At 39.5% G+C, this 25,952-nt stretch overlaps 2 protein-coding genes and 1 long non-coding RNA gene across 10 annotated transcripts in view; 2 read left to right on the top strand and 1 right to left on the bottom strand.

Annotated features, from left to right (window-relative positions):
• The window catches only part of cwc27 (CWC27 spliceosome associated protein homolog), a 41,102-nt gene extending 36,428 nt beyond the window's left edge, over positions 1–4,674 (top strand). Inside the window, exon 14 of the mRNA XM_004074494.3 lies at positions 4,280–4,674. Within this exon, the coding sequence (XP_004074542.1) occupies positions 4,280–4,442 (163 nt within the window). The 3' untranslated portion in view covers positions 4,443–4,674. The remainder of the gene's footprint in view (positions 1–4,279) is intronic.
• Positions 4,675–6,529: 1,855 nt separating this feature from the next.
• LOC105355188 overlaps positions 6,530–25,952 on the top strand; it is a 78,585-nt gene continuing 59,162 nt past the window's right edge. For 6 of the 8 annotated variants that reach the window (XR_002874288.1, XR_002874289.1, XR_002874287.1 and 3 more), the window contains exons 1-4: positions 6,530–6,636; positions 7,428–7,550; positions 8,578–8,727; positions 8,820–8,942. This is a non-coding gene — a long non-coding RNA (uncharacterized LOC105355188). Of the gene's footprint in view, positions 6,637–7,029; positions 7,106–7,427; positions 7,551–8,577; positions 8,728–8,819; positions 8,943–25,952 lie in introns of those variants that run through there. The other 2 variants (XR_002874286.1, XR_002874285.1) reach the window with 2 other exon arrangements.
• The window catches only part of adamts6 (ADAM metallopeptidase with thrombospondin type 1 motif 6), a 77,723-nt gene continuing 69,257 nt past the window's right edge, over positions 17,487–25,952 (bottom strand). The window contains exons 24-25 of the mRNA XM_004074493.4: positions 22,882–23,038; positions 17,487–21,026 (exon numbers count right to left, since the gene is read on the bottom strand). Of these exons, the coding sequence (XP_004074541.1) occupies positions 20,917–21,026; positions 22,882–23,038 (267 nt within the window). The 3' untranslated portion in view covers positions 17,487–20,916. The remainder of the gene's footprint in view (positions 21,027–22,881; positions 23,039–25,952) is intronic.

Below are 25,952 nucleotides of genomic sequence, written 5' to 3'. Positions count from 1 at the left end.
ACAACAGCCACTTTGAAGACTTTCAGTCGGGGTTTAGACCTCACCACAGTACGGAAACTGCACTAGTTAGAGTCTCTAATGACTTGTTATTGGCCTCAGAAAAGGGACTACTTTCTATTCTGGTCCTGTTGGACCTCAGTGCTGCCTTTGACACTATCGACCACGGTATTTTACTCCATAGATTAGAGCAGGACATAGGGATCAGAGGATCTGCTCTCCAGTGGTTTAAATCCTATCTGTCTGATAGGTATCAGTTCGTTAATGTAAATGGCCATTCCTCTCAGTGCACTCGAGTCAACTATGGAGTCCCACAGGGCTCAGTCTTGGGACCGATCCTGTTTACGCTTTATATGCTACCCCTAGGAAACATAATCAGGAAACACAGCATTAATTTTCATTGTTATGCCGACGATACGCAGTTGTATTTATCCATGAAGCCTGACCAGAATGACCAGATAGAGAAACTGAACGCCTGCATCAGTGACATCAAGACCTGGATGACAATTAATTACCTCCTCTTGAACCCAGAAAAAACTGAGGTCATTATACTTGGTCCTAAAAACCTCAGAGATGCTCTGTCTGCTCAGATAGTCTCCCTGGATGGTATAAGTATAGCCCCCAATTCCACAGTTAGAAACCTTGGGGTTTTACTTGACCAGGATTTATCATTTAAGGCTCACATATCTCAGGCATGTAGAACTGCCTTTTTTCACCTGCGAAATATTGCTAAGATCAGAAATATACTTTCTAAGAGTGATGCTGAAAAACTCATCCATGCATTTGTTACGTCGAGGCTGGATTACTGTAACTCCTTGTTAGCAGCGTGTCCTAAGAGTTCCTTAAGAAGTCTCCAGCTTGTTCAGAACGCAGCAGCTAGATTGTTAGCTAGAACCAGCAGAAGAGATCACATCACTCCTGTGTTAGTTTCGCTCCATTGGCTCCCAGTTGATTCTAGAATTAAGTTCAAGATCCTCCTGTTAACCTATAAGGCCTTACATGGAATGGCCCCGTCCTATATTAAGGACCTCATAGTCCCTTACCAACCAATCAGAACACTTCGCTCGCAAAATGCAGGACTGCTTGTGGTTCCTAGAATTAGTAAAAGTACGGTTGGAGGTAGAGCGTTTAGCCACCAAGCCCCTGTCTTATGGAATAAACTCCCAGCTCATGTAAGAGAGGCCGACTCAGTTTCTACATTCAAAGCTAGACTGAAAACATTCCTCTTTGGACAGGCTTATTGTCAGACTGGCTAGTATTCAGAGATTATTTAACTTAATGTTAGTTTGTTTAAATTAAACTTAATAATAACTATTTCTTTTAAAAGGCTGCTAGAAGTTGAAGCTGGGGTAACTATGGTGCACTGGGGTTCTGTCCTCTTTCCTTTTTTACTTCTACCCTTCCTCTCCTCTATTCTTGATCATAATTTATCATTTAGTTCTCCATGCCTCTGTTTGGTGCAGTGCGATTCATGTATTGTCCCTCTTTTCCTCTCCCCTCCTGGGGAGTGGGAGTGCTTCCAGACTCCAGTTGGCTCATCCGTGCTCCAGTTCCTGACCGTTTACCTCGCCTTTGCTCCCGCTCCTACATCTGGCTGTGGATCCTGCCTCTGGCTCATCTCTGGCTCGTCTCTGCTCTGTACCCGACTGAGTACCTCGTCTCTGCTCCTGCTCCTACACCTGGCTGTGGTTCCTGCCTCTGGCTCGACTCGCGCCTTTGACTGTCCCCACAACCACGGCTGGATGAAGCTCGTCTGCTGGACTTTTATATATGTAGTTGTAGATTTAGATAAGTTAATTCTTCTCTAAGAGTTCTGGTAAATCGCCTGTCCGTCCTGGGGGAGGATCCCTCCTTCATGTGGGCACCCCTGAGGTTTCTTCGTTTTTTCCGGAATCCGGTTTTTTTGGGAGTTTTTCCTTACCGCGAAGGGGGGTCTAAGGGCAGGGATGCCAGTATAGCTTAGTCAGTTTGTTAGTTCATTTTAGTATTTTTCTATTGAACTCTTTGTATTCGTGATCCTTTTGATTTCATGTTTTACTTCGAAGCCCATCGAGACGACTGTTGTTGTGATTTTGGGCTATACAAATAAAATTGAATTGAATTGGGCTGGTACCGGTCCACGACCCGTGGCTTGGGGGTCCACTGCTTCAGAGTTCATAAGGCAGCACCAACCCAGAATGATTCCAGGCGACAGTTGATGGAATTTCCTTTAAATTCTGCAGGCTTCCACCTACAGCGGACCTGGTTGTCGTGGCAACATAAAAAAAAAACTCTTATTCTAGTTGTCAGAACTCCAAAGATTCCTTCTTTTCTCTTGTGAACCTGACCTCTGTCACATCCAGGGTTTAATAAACGCGCCTGAAGGTTCACTTTGCATTTGTGTGCGCACATGTCAAGTGTAGATTTTAGCTCGCAGCCATCAGGAAATCGACCCTGACGCCGTGTTTTCTTCTCATATTGCGTTTTTCACCAGAGATCTCAACATGCAGATCCTCCGAGCCAGGGTTTGAAATGAATACCACGTGTGAAAATTTGAGCAAAGTGTCTGTGTGTGCGAGGATTTAGAAAAACAAAATCTGTAGTTGCTATTAGTCTGGAGGAGCGCTCCTGAAGTGCAGTCTGGTGGTGTGTGGGGCCCCGAGTGAGCGGCTGGCGTTTCCAGCCTCCGCTGGCTGTAGACGCCTCCTGCCACGCCAGGTAGGGTGAGGGGGGAGGAATGGGGGCCGCAGGCCTAGCAATGCTACAAAAACACCAGTGGGAAGTCTGTGCCACTCTGGAGGCGCTGCGAACAGAATGTGGGTTACAACAGGTCAGACTTTGGAAGTCAAGTCTAGGCCAGCGGAGGTAAACTATTCCATCTGTGTCTGTCTTCACATGGGCTCCTCCTCCTCTTCAGGCCACCACACTCATCCTCACAAAGTCAATACTTGAAATGCAGAGTCCCGAGCTGCTCTCGCCGTCCATTCTTCAGCTCGGGTTGAAAAAGAATGTTAGAAAAATAAATGGAGGGAAAGCTTTTGTGGACTCGCGCAGCAGCAGCAGCACGATTCAGCTCTTTGGGGCTGAGAAGAAGTATGTGACACCCATCTGATTTACATACCTGCAGATTTTCTTCAAAAAGCAATCAAGAATAATCAAAGAAATGGGAATAACACACCAAAAATGTGAATAAACCCAACATTTACTGGATGAGGTTACACCTTTACTTCACGTATCTACTTTTGGATACGGGCGAACCTGTACGGCGCACGCTGACGGCTCACACAAAATAACAAAGCGTTAGATCAGTGTTTTTCAAGCAATGTGCCGTGGGAAATTGCCCTTATTAAATGATCTAAAAATATTTCCCATCTCCAGGATATCAGCTCTTTGTTCATCCAAACAGGCCCTGATAAAACACTGAGTAGTTAGGAATATAAAAGATCATAAAATACTTTTTTCTTTGTGTTTATTTGATTCTATTAAAGACATTTTGATAAGAATGACGGTACCGCGATTTAGCCGCAACTTCAGCTGTTTTCAGAAAAGTCCCGCCCCTTTAACTGTCTCCACCAATCATTCTTGGAGGCTTAATCACACGTCATCAGTCTGACCAATCAGAAGTGGTTCAAGTCTTCACTTCCTTGTTCTGATTCTGCTCATAAAGTCTCTCAGTTCCAACAAAATGACCAGCTAAAGTTCGTCTTTAGCGGTGTAGCTTTCCACAGAATCCGGTATCAGACCGTGGAACAAGTGAACAAAACAATGAAGCTCAGAGAAGAGAGTCTGTCTGCGGTGGGCGGATTTTTCACTACATCTCCCATGATGCATTGGGTTAAAGTGACAGCATCTCAGTCTCTCCTCTTAACGTCTTAAAACAACAACGAACACACATCAAACAGTTTTTAAATCTTCTAACTTAACTTTTATTACATCTTCTAGAAAAAACAGCTACAACTTCCAGCTTTTTCTCCCACAATTATCATAAAAATGCATGTGAGATTGTGGAGGGACTGTAGATCAATACAGACTATGAGTTTCTCCTTTTTTATTTTTTTTTTTTTTTTTATTCTGGTTTTGCCGCGGGATTTTTGTCAAGGTTAAAGTGTGCCGTGGCTCAAAAAAGGTTGGAAAACACTGATCTAGACAGATTGGTCAACCTGCAGGGAGAACATTTTTCATGCACATTTTTTCTAGGTCAACAACAAGCAACGGTAAGTAAGAGTGAAGTATATGAGACGCAGGATTCATCATGTTTATTTCCTTCTTTCCTCTTCCTGTTTCTTCTCTGCGTCTGACCCAGGATGGCTCACGTTCTCCAGTTTGACGAGCAGACCAGAAAAGTCAAGGACGCCGCCGTGCAGGACGAGGACACCTTTGAGATCTACGACCCCCGGAACCCCGTCAACAAGCGCCGGAGAGAGGAAAGCAAGAAGATCATGAAAGAGAAGAAGGCCAAGAGGTGAAGCCGCGGGGTGAATGGTCAAGCCACCGCACTTTCCCATCACCTCACACCCCAGCTTCTGAGGGCAACATCTGGATGGAGAGTGCTAACTTAAGCTTTTCTGTGACGAGACAGCTGCACACAGCTCAGTAAATCATCACACAAACACATGTAGTGTTGACTTCTCTAGCTTGTACCATTGTGTAGATTGTTTTTTTGTTTTTGTTTAATAAAACACATTTTTGACCAACTTAGTGCCATCTGCATGTCTGCACTCTCTCTGACTTGAATGTTCTTCAGGACAAATTAAAAAATCTTAAAGTGAAAAAGGAGCAGGGTTTGAGTGGAAAAGTGTATTTCTGGAATGTGGCTTTTACAGGATGATAAAAAAAAAAAACATTTTAATTAAAGGACTCCATTTCAGCCAAATGTCCCACACCATGAACACACCCCCACCCATCGTTACACACCAACAATAGGTGAATGATTACAAACCAGTCAGAGTAAACAAGCTTAAAAGGTATAGCAGCAATGTTAAAAGTAGAAAAGGGACCAACTGTGGATCAGTGGTGTACAGAACTACCAACATACAAGAGACTCGATGGTAGCGCTCCTTTGTATCATCCCAGCACAGATGCTGGAGCCGACAGAATCAAACCTTCTGAATGGACTTTTTACATCGGCTTTAAAATGCATTACAGTTAGATGGATGAGAACAGAGCCACTCTCTCTAGCTACTTAGATCCAAAAAGGAAGAGAACTCTTTCAGTCGGAAAGAAGAACTTTCCTACTAAGACATCAAATGCACACCCTTAACCTAAGATGAGGCGCAGTAAAACCCTTGCTACTGTCATCAGTCTAATAATAACTCTGGCTAGTCAAATGCTGGCATGTTTAGATTTCATTCTTCTTGTTTTAGATTAAGAATATTGCGGTCATTCAACTTCCTGTGTGTCCCTTGTTTGATAGTACTTCCTGTATTTAGGTTGATTATCGTGGAAACCATGGAGACAACTGTGTATGATGCTCTGTTCCAAAAGGTTTGAATAAATTAGAAGTTAAAATAAAAGTAGAAAGGGACTGAGACCAAAATGAAAGAGCATATAAAAAGGATGCTTTTGGATTCTTCTGCGCTTTTCCAGACGCTCTTATCCATTCCCACTTGGTGATGGTCAGCTGTAGCCACAGCTGCCCTGGGGCAGACTGACAGAGGTGTGGCTGCGGTGGTGTTCTCAAACTAAAAAGAGACGCATAAAGGTAAACTATTGAAAGAATAATAAACCTGCCATTGCCTCCAAAACATGCAAAACAGATCAACTTTCTTGGCTATCATCGATGATGTGGAGAAATTACCAAATGCTCTTGACAAAAGGAAATATGCAACTGCAGTTATAGTTGACCTAGAACTAGCATTTGACACTCAGTCATATGGAATAAGAGGAAGAGCTTTCAGAAACGATCCGCATAGAATAGAGAGCTAACATAGCATTGGTGGATTACAACTAAATGAAAACAAATAGCTAAACACTTGCTTAAAGTCCCACTCCGATCATATTTTGATCTGTTGTAAAAGCCTTCCCAGTGGTTTTTAGGCAAAATAGAAAGAAGAAAAACTTGCCCTTTTCTAGGACAAGGTTTGTGCAGAGCTACAGGAGTTTATCAAAAATTCCTCTCTGAGTTGTGGGTGGTACTGTTTGCATAGAATTAAGCCTCAATATCCCATGATCCCTTTGTATACACCCTCCCTTTCACAGCCCCAAGCTAACACTAGTGGTGCAACAAAAATGGCGAGGAATATTGGCGGTGTCCAGCTGTCCAGATTTGAGCATGATGGCAGATGAAAATGTTAATGGATCTATTTGAGTGTATTTCTTGCTGCTTCACAAAGTAGAGCTTTTTCAAATGGATTTTTTCATCTTCTCCATCACAGTTTGAATGAAGAAATACTCAGAAATGCTATTTTAATCTTCTCATCCTTATATAAAAAGCTAGAACATTTTAAAAACACCAAAGCACGATTAACACTGGAGTGGGTCTTGGAAAAAAAAAAAAAACATCCTAAAACTACATTTTATTGTCAGGAAAACTCGAAAGAGATGGGTTACACATGTGGCCGCCAGAGGGCGCTGTGCGCTGATGGTCCCATGAGCTGACTCAACTAGTAGAATGAGTCGTTGAGGAAGGAGCGAGCATAAAACAAAAGTGCTGCTAAACTGGTAAGACATTAGCTTGACCATAGTTATATAAAGTGTATTTAGCCTGTAGTTTTTTTGTAGTTTTCCATTTAGTGTTTTTACCTTTTTACATTTTGGAAACGAGAAGCTAACATCTGCTAGCTAGGCTAGCAATGCTTTAAAAACGCGTCTGTTAGCGCTCTGCTAAGGTGGAGTGTAGCGAGGAACATTGCTGTTATAGGTCAGTTGTTTGCTATAACTAAGGCCTAAAAAAGTGCGTTAAAAAGTTTTTATGTATGAAGAGAAGCAGGAGATGAAGGGACTCGGGCTAAAGTTAAAAAATTCACACGTTTTTTCTGCAATAAATCTGTCAAGTGACATTAGCAGAGGCAGGAAACTTCCGGTTACCCCTCCACAACAATAGAAGCTAAAAAAAAAAACGGTTTCCGGTTTTCTTAAAAATATACATTCTGTCGTAAAATACGCTCATCAGGGTGTGAGACACAGTCAGGTAGTATATTCAAATACGTATCTATATTAAAAGTTTTAATTTAAATGTAATAGCTAATCAGAAAATTCACATTTTGTACATCAGTCAAGCAATTTATTCTTACAGTAATGTGACTAGTTACTATTCCTATAAATTAATTACTTTAATTATAAAGTAATTCCATTACTAATCAGTTACTTTTTGGATGAAGTACTAAATAATTGCTAATTACTTTTTAAAAAATAAACCTTCCGACAGTAAGGGTGTTCGTGCAAATGAGCAATACTTTAAACTGTATGAGCCAACATGAATGTTATGTGTTGAAAGCATTTCGTGGTTTTAGCAGCGGAAGATGGACCAGCCTAAGTAGTAGAAACAACAGCGGGTTCTGGAAAAAAGGTTTCAGGCTCTTCTGTGGGAGGTCAAGGGTCACAGGCACTAAGAACATCAGCTGACTGGCACAACAGTAAGGCATGTTTGTTTTTGGCTCCATCTCATTACCAGGGCTGAGTTTTTTGATTGGTTAACACACTTTTGTTTTGCTTTGCTTTTCGCCAAATTAATATTTTTCCACTTGGAAAACTTTGCGCCTTGCTGCAGCATTTCTTTCAAATCTTTCTGCTGCTCACACACTGCATGAAGCCAGCCGCTCAACCCGCACCAAAGGACCTCGCCGCATTTTCCTCCAATATCTACAGCCTAAAGATTTGTTCCAAAGGTCCAGAGTTCAAATATCTCCCAGACAAAATCATAAGGATAAGATAACTGTTTATTTTTTGGAGGATTTATTTGCTAAAGCTAAGATGTTAAGCTAAGGTTAGCGTCTTTGATTTAAAATAAATCTATGTTACCTCATTAAAGATACAATATTTTGACTTTATGTCGATATTATTGTTTTGTAGATTAATTTAGACATTTGTCAACTCAAAAATATACACAGAAAATACATTTGAAACTATATTTAGTTCAGCAGAAAGCTGAAATTGCTAGCAGGAGTGTTGAAATTAATAAAAATGTTGTGATTTTCCCTTTAAACATTTCCACAGAAACGACTAAAGCTTCATTTAAATTAGAAAGTATATTAATTATCTTTACTCTGATCCTTAAAGTTCCGACATTTTAAGCTTTAGCAACGGCAGTTTGACTAGAACTACTTATGGTAATGTTAAATTGTGCTTTTTCAGTTTAGTTTTCATTGAACAAAAACGATCACATAAGGTTTGCTGTCCTGTATTTTACATAAGCAATGTTTGTGAGATTTATGAATCCTCTGATGTTCAGAAAGTCAAAGCAGACATAGGATCGTGTTTATCATCGCTTTTTTATTAGCATATGGAAAACCAACAAAGTTGTTTTAATGACCCTCTGGGATTTGAAAAAAAAGCCCTTAGACTTCAAAGATTTAAAACCTGCTCATCATCAGTTACTGTATTTATTTTATTGTCCATGAACAAAAAGTTTGACTGCTGAGATAAATTTGTTTTTTTTACAAGGGGACAGCTTGCCACGTAAATCACTGATATATCGCCCAAAGAGGAAACCAGAAACGTGGAGGACTTTGTCTTCAGCCTCAGAATATTTGACGTTCCTGTTTGTCACAGTGTCCAAGGAATGGCACGACTGATAGGAGCGACATAGAAAACGTAAGAACACCTCTCTGCAAGCCAGTGGAGCCAAAACATTTCATGTCTTACAAATTCAAGTATATAAGTTTGGAGTTTAATCCTCTTGCTAGGTTTCTGCAGTATCTCTCACAAGGCTGAGAAAATCTTTTGGGGGACAAATCCTGCATTAAGACAACAGAAGACAAAAGAAAAAGATGAATCCACATCTGTGTGAGGAAACTTTGGAAGCCAAGGTCAGTGAAATGGTCAAATTGATCTTCAGTCATTTTTAGGGTTTGTTTGTTTAAGACAGGGACAGCATAGGTTAATATAATATTTAAAAATGAAAATATAAGTTTATAGGCTAATTTGATGGTCCCTAAGTAAAAAGACAAATTAAATCAACAAAGAAATGATAACAGAAGGCAGAAAACAGCAGATTCAGAAACAACACAAGCTGTGTTTTCATCACACATATGTGCAAACTTTATCACATTTCTAGAAATGACCCAATATTTTTTTATCTTTTATACAAAGGAGAATTTTTGGGGCTTAAGTTTTTAACAGAATTTTGTCCAATATAGCTTTGCTTTAAACATTTTTTAATCCATTTCCAAAGCGTTCCCAATGCTCTTTTAATTAAGATTATGCCATTTTCTACCCAAAAAAATCATTTTCTAGGACAAAGTTCCTGCAGGTTGGCAGGAGGTCATTAGAAATTCACCTCTGACTTGTGGGCGGGACTTGGCAGGGAGTAAGCCTTCACTCATTTCCTATCATTCCTGCTAGCTTGCATTCCCTCACAACCCCAAGCTAACATTAGCAGTGGCACAAAAACGCCGAGCAACATGCAAGCTAAGCAGTCGTACAGTTTTGATCCAGATTGCAGCTCAGACGAGGAAAACGAAGACGTACTGGGATCTAGTCGTGGACAAATGGAGCGGAGCAGAGAGCTTGTGGGCCTCCAATTGTAGTTTGTACGTAACGACTACAGTCTTTTTTTAAACTGCATTTTTTTTCGTCTGCTCTTGATTGACAACTGTTCAAGTACAGAAATCCTATTTTAAGCTCAACTTGTTTCGTGTATGTCCTCCATCATTAGAATGGATGTATGTCTATGAAGACTCTCATTCATCCAGGTTGATTCCATTGTAGTAGGTTTAGGGGATGTCATCTGGACTTGGTTTTAAAGTTCGAAGACGTTTCACCTCTTATCCAAGAGGCTTTGTCAATTCTAAATTAGCTGGTCTAAGAGCTGGTATATATGCGCTCATGGGGGAGGAGTCAGACCTGAAACTGGATGGTATTGTCAACTTAGTCTACATGGTTTCGGGTCGTTAAGAGTCCTTTATCCTCAGCTGGGGGTTGGGGAGCCAGTGACTCCCTCCTCAAACTGGTCATCTCTTTCAGCTATTAACTACCCAGGTGGAACTGGTTTGGTTTGTTTAGGTTTCAAAACACTGCCATAGATGGATGGAAGAATAAACCTGAGACCACCATTCTTATTAAGAGAAGTTTTATCCTTCTTGACAAAGATGGCTTCTTTCACTCCTCGCTCAAACAATCCTTTCTCTTTGGCTAGAATTCAGACTTCGGCGAAACGTCTTCGAACTTTAAAACCAAGTCCAGATGACATCCCCTAAACCTACAATAGAATGGATGTAGTATTTTATAAAAGAGACAGAATATATATATAACATGTAATACATTAATTAAAAATAATTTAAAAAAAACAAACATACACCCTGGCTATCCGAAGATACATGACCGCTTTTTGTAATAGTAAAGCCGTCCAACACAAAAGGCCTTCAGCTTTCATCTGTTTGCTCAGTTGTTGGAAAGGACAAGTTAATAGAAAAAAAAAGTAATAATAACTTCTGTGAATGCTTTCTCAAGCATTGTGCAAGTGAGGTTACTTTTTGTTACTTCTACATTATGGTTTAGTTTTTGTTAATTTATTTAACATTGGTGATGTTTTATGATTCATTTATTCATTCATTCATTCTTTCTACTTTTATATGCTTTACTCAAACAGATATCTCTACTTTCTTGGTTAACATCTAGTTTGAAAGATTTATATCTTTGTCAAAGTCAGCCCTTGTTTTTTTCACTTGCACAGAGAATTCTGTTTAAAAAAAGCACCTCCGGTGTTACACCGCACCAGAATGTGTATTTCCTTTGTATTCAAACCCAGTCAGCTGCACAAAGCGCTCTTTGTGTGTCGAAATACTCTTTGTCCTGGGACAGACACACCTCGACATGTTGGTGCAGAGAAACAAAGCAATTGTTGGAACAGAAGACACGAAAGAAAGCTGTGAGAAAACAGTAAAGGAATATTCAAATCTTAATCATTCATTCATTCATTCAGGGGGTTTTTATCATTGAAATGATTTCAGAAGTACAGTACATAAACTCAATAATGAACTTAATCAATGGAAAGATGGACTGATCATTTACACTTTCATAATATCTGTGTTGTCAGCTGTGATGGCGTTTTTAAGTTATAGCAAAATAAACCTAGCATACCTCAGTCCAAATGGTATTTTCCAAGATTGATTATAATCAATCTATTTAATTTTGAAAAGATTTTATAATGGTACAGTTCGATTAAGAACTTTCCTCAGACAGATCGATCTGGTTGGATAAATCAATGCATTGATTAATATTTAAACCCCTAACTGTCAGTCTTGTTTATCCAGCCTATTTGTCGACTTTTGTAAGTACTGGGTGGTGATATAATACTGAGCCAAGATGGCTCTAAACAAATAAAATTTCTAACCAACTGAATGCCAACCAGTAGGTCGTATGATCATTAGTCGCTGGTTTAGGGCTTCAACACTTATGCTTTTCAGATAAAACATTTCTAAGTGTTTTCACAAAGCAGCCGCTATATTCATAATTGACAGTTTTCCACTCCATCCTTCATGTCCCACAGAGTTTTCTGTTTTAGTCACTTTTCTTCAATATTCTTTTTTCTTTTATTCAAACAACCTGTCACATCAACTAATATTTATGTGCTATTTTTATAAATGTACCTGATTAGAAAAAACTCAGAAAAAAACACTCAGACCCTTGGCTTGGTGTACAAAGAGACGCAAAGAAATTCCACCTTCCTAGCTCAGACACTTTCAGGATGTCAGCCAGATGTTAGGCGTCTAGTTTTAAACCAGTACCATACTGCAGTAAATGCCAAACGACTTTGAACCGAGAAATCTATTCTTTAGGTTCTTGTTTGCTTGTATTCCACCGTTTTTTTTTTTTAATCCAAAGAAGAAGCGGCTAAACTGTAAATCTGCATTAAAATGCGGCTTAGCAAAGCCATGGAATAAAAGTCACTCGATGGTCTGTTCTTATTAGTGTCCTACCATTTGTTAGCATAGAAGAATAAATCACAGCAGAATTTATTTCTATAGCCTTTTTTAATTTCCCAATGGAGGATGTCCTAAAATATGATGCAAAAAGAACGAGTTCTAAAATATTATTTACCCCAAAGATGACACAGGCCTCCAAATTATTCAGACTCATCCATAATCACACAAAAGCTCTTGGCCATACTCCATTGGTCTGAGTGATTGGTTATTGATTCCGTATTCACATAATCCACTTACTTGCTGTCTTTCCTGCTTACAAAGAAAATTACAGCAATAACGGTTAGATCCCTTAAAGGTGACCCACCTGTCAGCTGAACCTGTTTTTTGAAAACTTTTATACTTGCGATCGATCTGTTCAATGAGGATTTTTAGGTTGGAAGTAGTCTTATCCCTTCTTTTAACTTCAGACATAATTATTTGAGGTCACGTCTGGTAACAGACTGTGTGTTTCTGAAATTTACAGCTTTATAAAGCTCCAACGTGGTAAGAATTCCTAAAGTTCTCAGATGTTTGGGATAAAAGCAAACTGCTAAATACAACAACAAATCTCTGGATAGAAGCTAATGAACAATGTAGAAGTAACAGTTATTAGTCTGCTCTGTTGAAAGTGTGGAACAGTGAGAGTTATTGTTAGACTGTTATTTTCTCTCAAGAGTACAGTTTTATACTTCTTTCTCTTTCGGCTTTTCCCATCAGGGGTCGCCACAGCGAATCATCCTTTTCCACCTCACTCTATCATGGACATCTTCTACCCTAACATTAGCCAACTTCATGTCCTCTGTTAAGACATCCATATATCTCCTCTTTGGCCGTCCTCTTGCCCTCCTGCCAGGCAGCTCCATCTCCAACATCCTTCTACCAATATATCCACTATCCCTCCTCTGAACATGTCCAAACCATCTCAGTCTGGCTTCTCTGACTTTGTCGCTAACACAGGCAACATGAGCCGTCCCTCTGATGTACTCGTTCCTTATCCTGTCTAACCTGGTCACTCCTAAGGAGAACCTCAACATCTTCATCTCCGCTACCTCCATCTCAGCCTCTGAGTACAGTTTTATACTCAGAGTACAGTTTTATACAATTTTATATATTTTTTATGTCTTCACTACTAAGACCTGTCACGTTTTAAAGGCTCCGACAATGTACTACAAGCTGAGTTTGGTCAAAATTGCAGTAACTGATAGAGTTCAGCTAAAGGCTTAGTTACAACTGGCTTACGGGTAGACAAGGGCTCTCTGTGGGTGGAAAATGGTCAAACCCTTTCAAGCCACACAGGTCACGAAATATTAAAGTCGTAGGCCGCTCGGTGAGCTGTATAGTGAAAATGATCATGCATATTCATCCAGGGGTGCTGCCTGGAGAAAAGTCAGAACTGTCTTGTCTTTTCAGCATTTTGAAACCGTGATCCACGTCTTCATCAACACCAGGCTAGATTCCTGTACTTGTGGGGGTTAGCACTTCTGCCGTTGCTCGACTTCAGCTGGTGCAAAATGCAACTGCACGTCTCATAACTAGGAAGCGAAAATATGATCACATCTCCCCAGTTTTAGCTTCCCTGCACTGGTTGCCTGTTCATTTTTGAATTCATTTTGTTTTGTTTTTAAGTCCTGACATGGCTTGGGACCGGTTTACCTGTGTGAGCTGCTGCAGCCTTACGTCCATCCCTGTCTTCTTTGTTGAGCTGACCAGCTGCTGCTATTTTTTTATCCTTTATTAGCTGCTTCTAAAAGAACCGAAAAACAAAACTCAAACTTGGAGGGGACCGAGGTTTTGCTGCAGCAGCTAGAGAGGCTACATCCCTGCCTGTGTTTAAGACCTCTCTAAAAACCCACTTTTTAAAATTGGCTTTTGATACACAGTGAAGAGGTTCCCTCTCTTTCTTTTATCCTCCCACATTTTAATTTATCCTCTTTTTTTGTAATGCTTGGGATGTGTTTTAACAATGACCTGTAAGAGCATTTTAATGTTTTTATCTGATTATTTAAACGATTTATACTCTCATTGTGCAGCACTTCAGGTCTATATGGGCAATTTAAGGGCTTTTTAAATAAAGTTTGATAGTAGCATTATTATTATTATTATACCATGTAAGATCATTTTTTTTGTGTGTTTTATAAAGTTAATTCCTCACTAAAAACAACCCCAGAGTGGTATTTTGATCTGGTATTTTTGATCATTTCTGAGTATGCCTCTTAAAACATTCGCTCTGAGCACCAGCCCCTCTCAATCCACGAAAACGAGTGGGTCCTCACATTGTGACATCACAAAGTGAGGACTACCCCTTCCAGGAAGAATTTGTGCTGCCAGCACCGCCCACAGTCTATCACACACACACACACTTTCTCCGTGGAGCTAGCAGTGATCGGCAAATCACTTTCATTTTATACGCACAGTACCATACATCTTCCAATTGTGTCCTGTTCCCAATAGCGGTCAGGTGTTAAGGTGCTTTAGACGCCGCTCTCTACAGTGGCCGGGCTCCTTTAAGACACTGTCCGCCTCCCCCGGCTCGTGCACAGTCTTGCAGATGCAGGGCGTCGTTTCTGCATCAGTGTCACAATAATTAAGTCACGTGTGACTCCTAAATAGACCTGGATTGTGTTGTTTCTTGCTCCAGTCTTGTTCTTCAAGTAAAATAGTGTCTTTGTTGATTATTATCTTTAAATGCTCATCTCCAACATCTGTCACTACAACTTTGCATTGACAGCAGACTGCCAGCACTTACAGCTTCGCATAAATCCGTGGTACAGACTCTGGTGACGATGCCTCCAAAGAAAGACTCCTCTCCTCAGATCTTTTAAGGCTGAAATTAAAAAACAAGCTAGATGTGGAGGCTGCTCCTCCTCTTTTCAGTGTTTTTAATCTCAAGCATAGCAACTTAGATTGAGCCTCTGCTGTGAGAAAGAGCAGGAAGCCTTAACAGCAGAGCCCAGAAGATAGCAGGTGCCGAATCCGTGACCTTCCCATCCCGGAACTGACATTCCCGCCTGTCAGGGCGGCTAAGACTGCGTATGCTCCTTCTCCTGCCACACCATCTGCAGCTGTGTGTGTGCATTGAAGAGTGTCTGAAATGCATTTGGCGCTCACAGCAAAGTGCACAGCAACTTCAATTAAACATGATCATCCTTTGGAGGTCAAGGAAATGTTGGCAGTAGTGGCTGAAGTAATCCTCACACCTCGCAGTTGGAAAAAGAACAAACAACAATCTGTATTGATACAGTATTTTCCCACAACCCCAGCCAGAAGTGATGCACTGGAGTTAAACATGATTATTCACAGATTGATGCATGCATTCGAGCCAATTAGGATTAGCTTTATCTTATCTGCGCAGCTTTCCTTTGTCGTGCAGCGTGGAGAGCTTTTTAGCTGTTGATGTGCAGCAGCAATGCTTTTTGTCACTGTCACCAGTTTCTATTTGAAGTGCAGAATCTGAGCATAGAGGAGAAATCTGTTCCTCATCCCCTTCACACCTCAGTGTGTGAGCTTTTGCTGACCAATCCTTTTTGACACAGGAAGACCAGCATCTGATTGTTGGTGTTGGTGTGCGAAAAATAAAAAAGTATTTTCTGTCTGAAGGCAAAGTCTAGACAAGTTTTGTATATCTAGATCTGTCACATCATTTTACGTATTGCAGTAGCAGCAATACAAGCTGTTGTAAAGGAAGGAAAGCATTTTGAAGAGCTAACGTACCGTAGCTGCCAAGACTTTTACATCTTAAATGTGGTTTCTCTGAAAACAGACTCACTCTTGTCCTAAAACATTTCAAATGATGCTAAATAATCACAACCAACAATAATAGGGCATTTATTTTACATTGAAGTAAAAAAAGGGGATGTAATCTTCAGATCTGCCTTTGTTTTTTGAATGTTTAAAATAAGCAGGGCTATTACAGGGAGGGAAAAAAGTTTTGTTTTAAACCACTAAGATGTGATTTTCATTTAATATTTTCACTGAAGCTGGTAACCTGGTAACAAGTGACCCATGGACCAATGTCGGTTCACTGCCCAGGGTTCGGGGTCCAGTGTTTGAGAGGATCCAAAACCACTAATTAACCTTTTAACACATGATGTAGAATGGATTGAGGTTAGGATCTAAGCTCATACCCATTTTTCTTCTGGGATTTTCTGACTAATGTATCTGTAGTCTGTGTAAATAGCTTTTTAACACTAATTTTAGCTAGAGACCATCCTAAAAGAACATTTAAAGCTCAATTCAGCTAAATGAAGAAGGGTGCACTTCACTTCTTTTTTAGTTTTGCATGAAAAAGGTAAACATCAGTCTCCCGCTTTTTTTATTTTTTCCTTTCTTTGTCTGCTGCAGGTTTTTCAGCTGTATGCACATGTATGCACAGTGTCTGTTGGATTAGTCTGCATGTTTAATCTCCAGCTAACCGCAGCCGTCCTGCTGTATATTTGTACGTGACTGTGTTTAGATGTTTGGTCTGCAGTCCCTGTTGGACTGTCAGCTCTGCAGACATAGCATCCCTGATGTGTCTTCTTGTCCCCTTCAGCTGTACAGGTTCTAGCTAATATAATCACAGAGTCCTGCAGAAGCTGAAGCGGTTTCATTGAATCAAACAGCCTTCAGTCAAAGATCTTGTGCATAAACATTAGTAACCCACTCTATTTTTGTACACAAATTATTACACACTTTAATGTTATCTATACAACCTTGCATAAAAACACAGTGTTGGCATTGCTTGACCCATGTCAGCCAATCAGACCTACCTGTATTGTTGGGTAGCATGACTCCCACGATGAATGAACCATGCATTGGATTGATTTGTTTGGACCAAAATAGAGCAGTAATTACTTTTGAAATGTCGTTTTGGAGTATACAGTTTGGCAAAAAAAGTATTATATAGTCAGTCACCAATTGTGCAAGTTTTCCCACTTAAAAAGATGAGAAGCCTGTAATTTTCATCATTGGTATACCTTAGCTATGAGAGACTAAATCTGAAAAAACGTTCATAATTTCTGCCTCTTGTTGCTTTGTCCCGCCCTCGTAATTCCTGCCAATGAGTGAGGAGATCTTTAGTCACATGGTATTGTTTACAAGCTTTAGTCCGGAACAGCAAATTCCCCTTGACGGCAGTCTGAATACAGACCAAAAGCAAGGTTCAGGACTTGATCTGGACCACATTAGGCGGACTGGGTCAGCCTTGTTTCCTGTCTGAATACACCCTTAATCTCGAGTATCTGCCGACACAGAGTTCCCGATCCGAGACATTTGTAACACATTTAAAAAATGAAAACATTTAATAAACTGATCCAAGTTCAATGAAAGGACAAAGGTATGTCTCTTTTAAAGTCAGCTTTTGTCAGGTTTTAGATAGGAAATGCTTCATTATACATAGTTAGAAATGCCCAGTTTAAAAAAAAAAAACAACTACAATCTAAAGTGGAAGGAAATGAATCCACAACACCGTCACTTTGAAGGCTGCACCTTTTATTTGATCTACCTTAAAATGTTGGTGAAGGACTGCATCAATGCAATCTTCTAAGTTTCAGTTTGCATGCTGTGAAATAAATGTACAAGTGAGACAAGGCAATAAATTAGCATATAATTAACATCTGGAATCAAATATTTGTAGCAGTTTACCCACATTAATACTGACTATAAAATATATGAAATTAATCACGTGTTTCATTTATCTTGCACTTTTAAAGTACAGGTACAAGCAATGCAACATTCAAACATCCAAGTTCACAGCAATGAGTACAAGTTGGATTAAGTTAACGTCTCTAAAGGCTCCTTATCCCACTGCCAGTAGATGAGTTCAGTTGATTCCAAATGCTTCTCCAATAAAATCTCTTGTCACGCACCATGTGGCTACAAAAAGGTAGCAGCAGCAAAATTAGAACGTAGTTGTCAACAGCTTCAATGAAATCCTTTTCGGCTCCTGTGAAGTCTCTCCCAAAGCCCCTGCACCAGCAGAAATGCCCGTTGGGTAAAAGGGAAATCTGGGGAAATGTCTATTTTGGTGCTTGCACAAACAACAAGACAAGATTTACATTAACAAAATTCCCAGTGTGAGGTATAAAAAGATTCAAACAAAACATCAACATGACCAGCATTTATAAGCAAAGATATTGGCAAGTATAACATTTCATATTGTTTGGATCCAGCCTCACTTTCAAGCATACTGAAGAAGGTCTCAATGAAAGCACCCACTTGGTAGCACCAGAAGGCTGGGAAGGCCGTAACCCTGGAAGCGGAGCATGAGGAGCAGGGGAGGTAAACACAGCACTCGATGGAAAAAGAAAAACATGAAAGGGAAAGCTCCACCAAGTGATCTGTTTTTGTTCTTTTTAAAGGGAGACACCGGTGTAAGAGGAAACTTTGAAAAATTTCATTTGTGACGACAATGCCAGGATTGGTTGCCTAGCAACACCAAGGATGGGTGAAAAAAATAGCCTAACATTTTGAGAAGTGTTAAACTTTCTTTAACAGCATAGTCTAAAATAAAGAACAGATTCGGGATTTAAAGAGTTTGGTAACAGTTTTGAATATTGCTCAAAATATGGCCTGCATTAGCTAAATCCAACTTCAGCAGCTTAAAGAGTTTGAAGACAGTTTGTTTGGTTTGGGTGGAAAAACTGTCCAACAAGGTCCTTTTACTGCACAACGCTAAAGATGTGGAGACGCACTATATACATTAGCATGAAGAGTCTTTGCTAGACAGCTTCTAATTAGATAATAGTGGATGTTTGCACTGGTTCCTATGTAACATATTAATGTGATGTAGAAGCAGGACACTAAAAATTTATCTTGAACCATTGAAGCCTGTATTTATTTCCAGCTTTGAAAATAAAAATCCCTTATTTTTTTGCCTTTTTAAAAGAGTCTAAGAGGTAAGTTTGAGGCTAAATATTTTTGATAAATATTTTCATCAAACATCATCAAGGGGCTAAAAATCTAATCAAAACATCACAAATCAATGTTTCATTTTTAAATTCTATGATATTGTGTCAGAAATAATACTTATACTTCAATGCAGATCTCAGCTAGTAGCATACTAGTAATTTTCTGTACCGATGGTGAGCTTGATTTAAGTTTTCTGTTTTCTTGATCATGTTGGCGCTCAGTAACCTTAAGAAAGTTGGAAAGCACAATAGTAGGGGCACAGGATATAACACGTGATATGTATATCATGCTAAATGAGCATGTCTGCCAGTAATTGATGCAGATGTTGTTCTGCTTTCACTTTAAGGCCACAGCGGCTGATCTGCACCTGCACCAAACTGTAACGTGACTGCCATATGGAGGTATTTTGATAACCTGGAAGCAGACGTCAAACTTGCTGTAATGCTTGTAAAGCAGCATGGATGTGTGGTGGGGTGAAACAGCATTTATTTAACACTAAAAATCTTTATTAACTATAAAATAGGAGACGTTGTTATGTCTGTGCTTGGCCAACGTGCACTTGAACACATCAAAAACCCAAATAATGCAACGGTATTAAAAAATTGATTTCACATCTTTTTAACGTCAAGACTGAATAAGTAAATTAAATGAATTTAGTGACGGGCACAGGTGCAGATAGCAAACAGAGCAACATAAACCCAGTTAACATTTTGTACCCAACAATTAGAAATAGTACTTGTCTTTTTTTTAAAATATAGCTGTGATACCAAACAAATTGCCATGTAGAGATTCTGGACTGGTTTGCTTATAAAGCATCTAACCAAATATATAATTTAGGATGGTTAATAAAACTCTGTTTGGTGATCTGACCAAACAAGAATAACCTTGATTTTGTTTTTGTTTTTTTGAGAAAACAATATTTAAATCCTGCAGAAAGGACGATCTGTCTAGGAATTAGTGCATTAAATGTTGTGCTAATGTTCTGAAAGTTAAAGAGACGTTTGGACCATTTCACTGACTGGGCTGGTTTTCCTTATAGCATTGTAGTACTTATGACATTAGATGGTAATGTCATTTACTTTTTTTGACATTAAAAAAAACCAAAAAGAAAACGTAGGTAGGAAAAATAAGAAATGTGGCAGAACAGGACCATAATTAGGTGAATCTTATGGTCTTAAGTGGCAAGGCACTGTCCAACAATTTGATTAAAAGTCCAGGGGTGAAATCAATCTTAACTGTGAGTGAACCAAGGCGCCTCTTTGGGGGGAAAAAAATCAATGATCCTCCTAAAACTGTGTTTTATAATCCTGGATTTACATCACATGTAGTAAAAATGTATTTTACAGTACACAATAATGTCTGGAATTAGTCACATTACATTCCTTTTCATGACAGTAGGCTACTATCTGACAGAAGCAACAGGCGGCAATAATTCTGCTCTGTTTGGAATCGTACAATAAATATACAGTACACCGATGGGGATTTCTCTGTCGTTTTCAAGGTGAACTGGCAACATATTTACAAGAAAAAGTGCACTGATGCCAAATGTCAGCCTGCCAATAGCACCATCACACTCTCTCAAAGACGGGAGTCCGACTTGTTCATCTGCCCTTTCCCCTTTTTTAGCATCCTCTGTGAGAGGTGTGTCCAGCACTTTGGATTTAAAAACATGGAGAAAGCCTAACATTTAAAATTATTATTATAATAAAATAACATTACCAACATATAATTTTCTGAATTCCACTTCACAGAAGTGAAAATAAAATAAAGCAATGTTCGTGTCAGCGCTTAAGGCTGAGCAGTGGTTTGGATTCCACCGTAATGAAGAGCAGGAGAGTCGGGTTTGATGACGAGAAAAATCCGTGTTTCTCTTTTTCTTTCCTCCACCAGTCATTGCCGGTTTGCTTTATTAGCTTGCACCATTTTCGTCTTTCACCAGCGTGTAGCAATCCACCTATTGTTTTTTTGTTTGGTTCGAGCGCTCCAAGGGTCAATGACCCTGACAAGTCTTGCAGCACATCTGTCTGAAGTATGCACGACTGCAGAACTTGAACTTTAAAACCAGCGGGCAATAAGCCACTTTGTTGACATCTTTGCATTCTGTGAAAAGGGAGGAAAGAAACATGGATGAAGAATGAGGAATTTTAAAAACATTTCTTCGTCCTTCAGCTTTTACATTCAAGCCAATGAGCTCAGAGCAAAGTTTCAGTAAAAGTAAAACTAAGAAACATTTTGAAGCTGAAGATACAGTGAATGAATATGACATCCAGGGAAGCTAAAACAACAACCTTATTAGCTACAGTTGAACACTAACCTTCATATGGAATTGCATTCGATTTTGGGTGTCAGAGGAAAACCATTTATTGTCTTTCAGGCCTGTCTTTAAAAAGTCTTCTAGATGCAAAAAAATGTTACAGTTATAAATACTTGAATAGCCATTGTGGTTAAACTCTGATCGCAGGTCGTCTTCAGTCATTGTTTACCCTTTAACACAGAAACTTTAGCTCCAGTGTTTGAACTACCGTAATCATTATTCAATAATTCACTCAATTAATGTAATTCCAAAGGATTGTGCTGTTGTGAAAGGCAGCTTTGAACTGATATGTAATACTTTATGGTTAAAAAGTGTATAACGGGACCAAGGAACACTTTACAAACACAGTGTTGCATATTGGTGCAAAGCCGCTCAGAATCTGTTGGAGTGGTATTAATGGCGCAAAGGGTCAAAGAGTCACAGTAGTTTGAGGAGTGTGTGTTATTTTGCTGTCGCCAGCAACAGCTCCAGTGTTAAAGGGTTAAATCCACAGTAAATGAATTACATAATTGGAATACAAATTAAGCATATTTTTGTAAATGGTAAATGGCGTATACTTATATAGTGCTTTCTACCTTCCTACGAAGGCCCAAAGCACTTTATAATCACAGTCCCAGTCACTTATGCACACACACATTCACACACTGGCGGCGGCTCCGCTGACGAACACTGGCGCCAACCCCCCACCACAGGCAAGGTGGGGTTCAGTGTCTTGCCCAAGGACACTTTGACACATGGGCGTGCAAGGCGGGAATCGAACCTGCAATTTTATGATCATTGGGTCGACCACCCTACCGCTGCACCACGGCCGCCATATTTTTGTCAAAAAATAATAATTAAAGTAGTTTGAACTTTTAAGAAAGTAAACACAAAAGAGAAACTTGAAGTTTCATGGAATGTCTTTAGAATATTGGTAGTAGTTTTTAAGTATTTTAAAGAATTAGGTCAAGTTGTAAAAAAAAAAAAAACTGTTATCACTGGATGGTATAACAACCACACACAACACATGAAGATAATTCAACGTGCTACATGAGGGCTGGACCCTCTCCCTAGAGCCTCTACAGAACCAAACTCTGCAGCTATACTTGGACACGGACACTAAGACTCAGACGATTCCTGGCCTGGCTCACTCGCTGGGCTCCCTGCCATCCCTATGTTACACACACACACTCTCTTAAACTGTTGCTGGATGCTGGACAGGCAGTTCTCTAAATGCCTTATCACGATCAGAGTGTCTTCCCTTATTAGGCCTTGGGTCCTGTGTGCACAGAGCCAAATGAAACGAGACATTGCCTCACTGCTATTCGTAAAGGAATAATTAGCCTGCAGCTAATCCCATTAACCAGCCTGTAAACGCTGCTCACGTTTTCCATTCAGACTAATCAAAAGACCCCTCTTTGTGCATCTGAATGGCCATCCATCATGTGTAAGAGTATATGGAGGCTTGGGTTGTTTTACATTTCAGCAGAAGCCAACCTCACTGGAAAGATTCATGCTGCTGGCAAAGTGTTGAGGTGTGTGTCATTCAAATGTGTTCAGGTCTTATTGGAACTGTGAAGATGTATATTGATGATACACAAAGATCACCTATCTATGTGAAAACCCCACTGGTCACTTGAACAATACATTTGTTTATCCTACCATCGCCATTGGAGATTGGTGTGGAGTTGCATTTGCTTTCACATTGCTGCATGGTGGCTGGTCGTAGCGACTCTGGACACTCATTGGAGAGCTGTCCGGTGTAGGACAGACAGGTCACAGTTCTCATCTGCTGGCCCAGGCCACAATGTGCTGAACACTGGAACACAAACACCAGAGCACAACATCTTTATTCAGGACTGTGTGTGAATGTAAATTACATAAATAAACAGTCGTCTTTCCTTCGTGACCCTGTGCGCTGAAGCCATTCACACACCAAGACACATACTCAGACATTCTGTTGTAATCCTTGCACACACAATTAATTCAACCAACCAATCAGTGGGTCACAAGAGTCAGAGTGACCTTCCTGAACTGATTCCGCTCAATGTCTGGTATTGAAAAATGTTTCATCTATTTATTTATTTTTTTCTATCTTGGCGTTTCTGGGCTAACAGTGTCCTAAATGTAAGTCATTTTGTATAGATATTGAAAGCTTAATGTAATAACTGGTATTTTTCTGATGGGAAGCAAAGTAAAAAAAATTCTTGCAGTCATCTTGTGGGGTTGGCTGGGAACTCTCCCTCCTTCTTTTTACATTCATCATAAACACTCACTTGAGCACAGGTGTTAGCTCACCTTTGCTCAAATATTTTGCGTGATTGAATGAACTATTTCACACTAGTTGGTTTGAAGGCATAACAGTATTTGTGTTGTGTACATGTTGACATGTGAACATTTTTGTTGCCAACAGGTGTGTTTATAACATTTGAGTGTGTGTGAGGACAGACCCCGCCCTTATAGACCTGTATTACATCTGAACCTCACCGTAATGATTATAACCATCCAGAAACTTGTTGCTTTATGCTGCTTCATGGTTTTACCCCCCCCCCCCTTCTATAATCACCCTTCTACACCCCCCCCCCCCGTCTCTAACATCCCTCTCTCTTCTTCCCTCCTATCCTTTTCCGTCCGGTCCAACACCAATGATTTTCAAATATGATTAAAATGAATCGTTTGGCCTCGATTAGAAAACAGGTCTATGCAGACATACCTCTGGTTTGTCAGAAGATTCATAACCCCTGTTGTTAAAGTAAAATATGTCCAACACAAGAGGCCTTCAGCCCTCATCTGTTGGACAGGACAAGTTAGAAAAAAATCTTTTTCTTTAAATTTCTGATAAAGGGATAGTTTAAAATACATTAATCTAGGATGTCTTATTCTCACATTTGCCTCTTGTTAGTACAAACATAGTTAAATTATTTGAGAGATTGGGTGGCTCAATTGGCTGCATGTATGACTGGCACATAAAAAACCAGGGTTTGTTTCCCAGGAGGCGAGATGAGCTTCATCCAGTGTGGGTCTTTGGGCGTACCACTACCTATTTAGCCACAATGGGTCCCAATTCTGGGACCCCCTGTCCCAACCCCCAACCCGGATAAAATTCAGGGTTGTTTCAGAAAAGGCAACCGGCATAAAAATATTTGCCAAACAACCTGTGCAAATCAAGCTGCTTCGCTGTGGTGACCCCTAAAGGAATATGCCAAAGGGTGAACAACAACGTAGTTTAAATATTTAGCAACTACCCATTAAATTATCTAAAGTCTTGCACTTTTTCACTAATTTTCTCAGTTTCAATTTCAATTTTTTCATGGCCATGAATATTGGAAATTGAAAAAGTTGCTGCTTAAGTGTTTATAACAGCAAATTGCACATAATAACTTTTGTGTCATTCTCAAAACATTTGGCCATGACTGTACATACAAAGCACAATAGTTGGTGAAATGTATTGCATGCACGTCCAACAGAGTGCAGACCTAATAGCAATAAGTATAAAAAATGACAAAAGTTTAGGTGACTAAGTATGAAAAGACATTTCAATAAACTGTATGACTATATAGACTACCATACAATATAAACAGCAATGACTGTGTTATGGTCACAATGTGTAAAGTGTCCATGTGCTGCTTTGTGTTTAAAAAGTATAACGATACTATGCAGAGATTGCGTAGATGTCAGTTTTTTATACATCCATTACAAATACTGACTAATTTGAGAGATAATTTCTTAAAAGATCAAATAAAATAAAATATTCACCTGGAAATTTAGAGCACCAACAAGTTCTTAGAGATATCTTCAAAACGTGAACTAATGGCTTTTTGTTGGCAACAGTAGCTTCCATTTGAAGACATACTGCGAGGAAGTTAGGTAGTGACAATTCTGAATCACACATAATGTGGCCACAATAGAAATGAACATCTAGTGAAATGTGGCTGTTAGACTAAGCTCCACAGAACTATCACTCAGGACTGGAAAGATTGGAGACAAGTGTAAAAAACTGAAAATCTGATGTGGGCGAGTATTTTCGGACATGGATATGTGTTCAGTGCAAATTAGCAAGTCTTATGTAACACAAATGTTGTTCAGTTTACTGAAAAAAATATATCTGTACATATTTTTTGATTTTGTGTATTTATCAAAGTCACAAACGTGTTGTGCCAAGCATATAGGTCAGCTATAATTTGCTGCTTTTAACAATGGATGACAAACGATGATCTAACTCAAACTAAAAATTATTACTTAGTCTAATCATTTATTGGGACCATCTACAGAAATATTAAAAGAAAAAAAAATCTTCTTCTTTGTCCTACAATTGACCTGAACTCCAGCAGTGGGTTGTCCTAATTAAAACAAGCTGCATCCAACTGTTAGGCATGCAGTTACTCTTGGCTTGATCGTACTTAGATAACACTATTTACAGATTTATTACAGAATTCAGATGTGCTTTGGCCTTTCCTTTAAATTTGTAAAAAATCTGCCAGTTGTAATAAAAATCGAGGATTTGTTTTTCCAATTAAACTCCTTTGCAAAAAGAAACAAAAAGCAATAAAACCCAGCTTTGAAGTACCAAACCTGTGAAGATGGATCCATTTGAGCTGATGTTAGACACAGAGAGAAATACACACCTGTCAGCCATCACCATGTGTTCAACAATTTTCTCTCGCCTTCAAAAATCCTGTCGGATCAAAGAACTTGCATGTCATCTCTTGCTAATTTGTGAGTCTTTATTAGCG

The sequence above is a fragment of the Oryzias latipes genome, chromosome 12, assembly GCF_002234675.1.
Source record: "Oryzias latipes chromosome 12, ASM223467v1".
NCBI classification, from domain to species: domain Eukaryota; kingdom Metazoa; phylum Chordata; class Actinopteri; order Beloniformes; family Adrianichthyidae; genus Oryzias; species Oryzias latipes.
The sequence above is the reverse complement of the archived record's forward strand: the minus strand, read 5'-3'. Positions and strand labels throughout refer to the sequence as shown.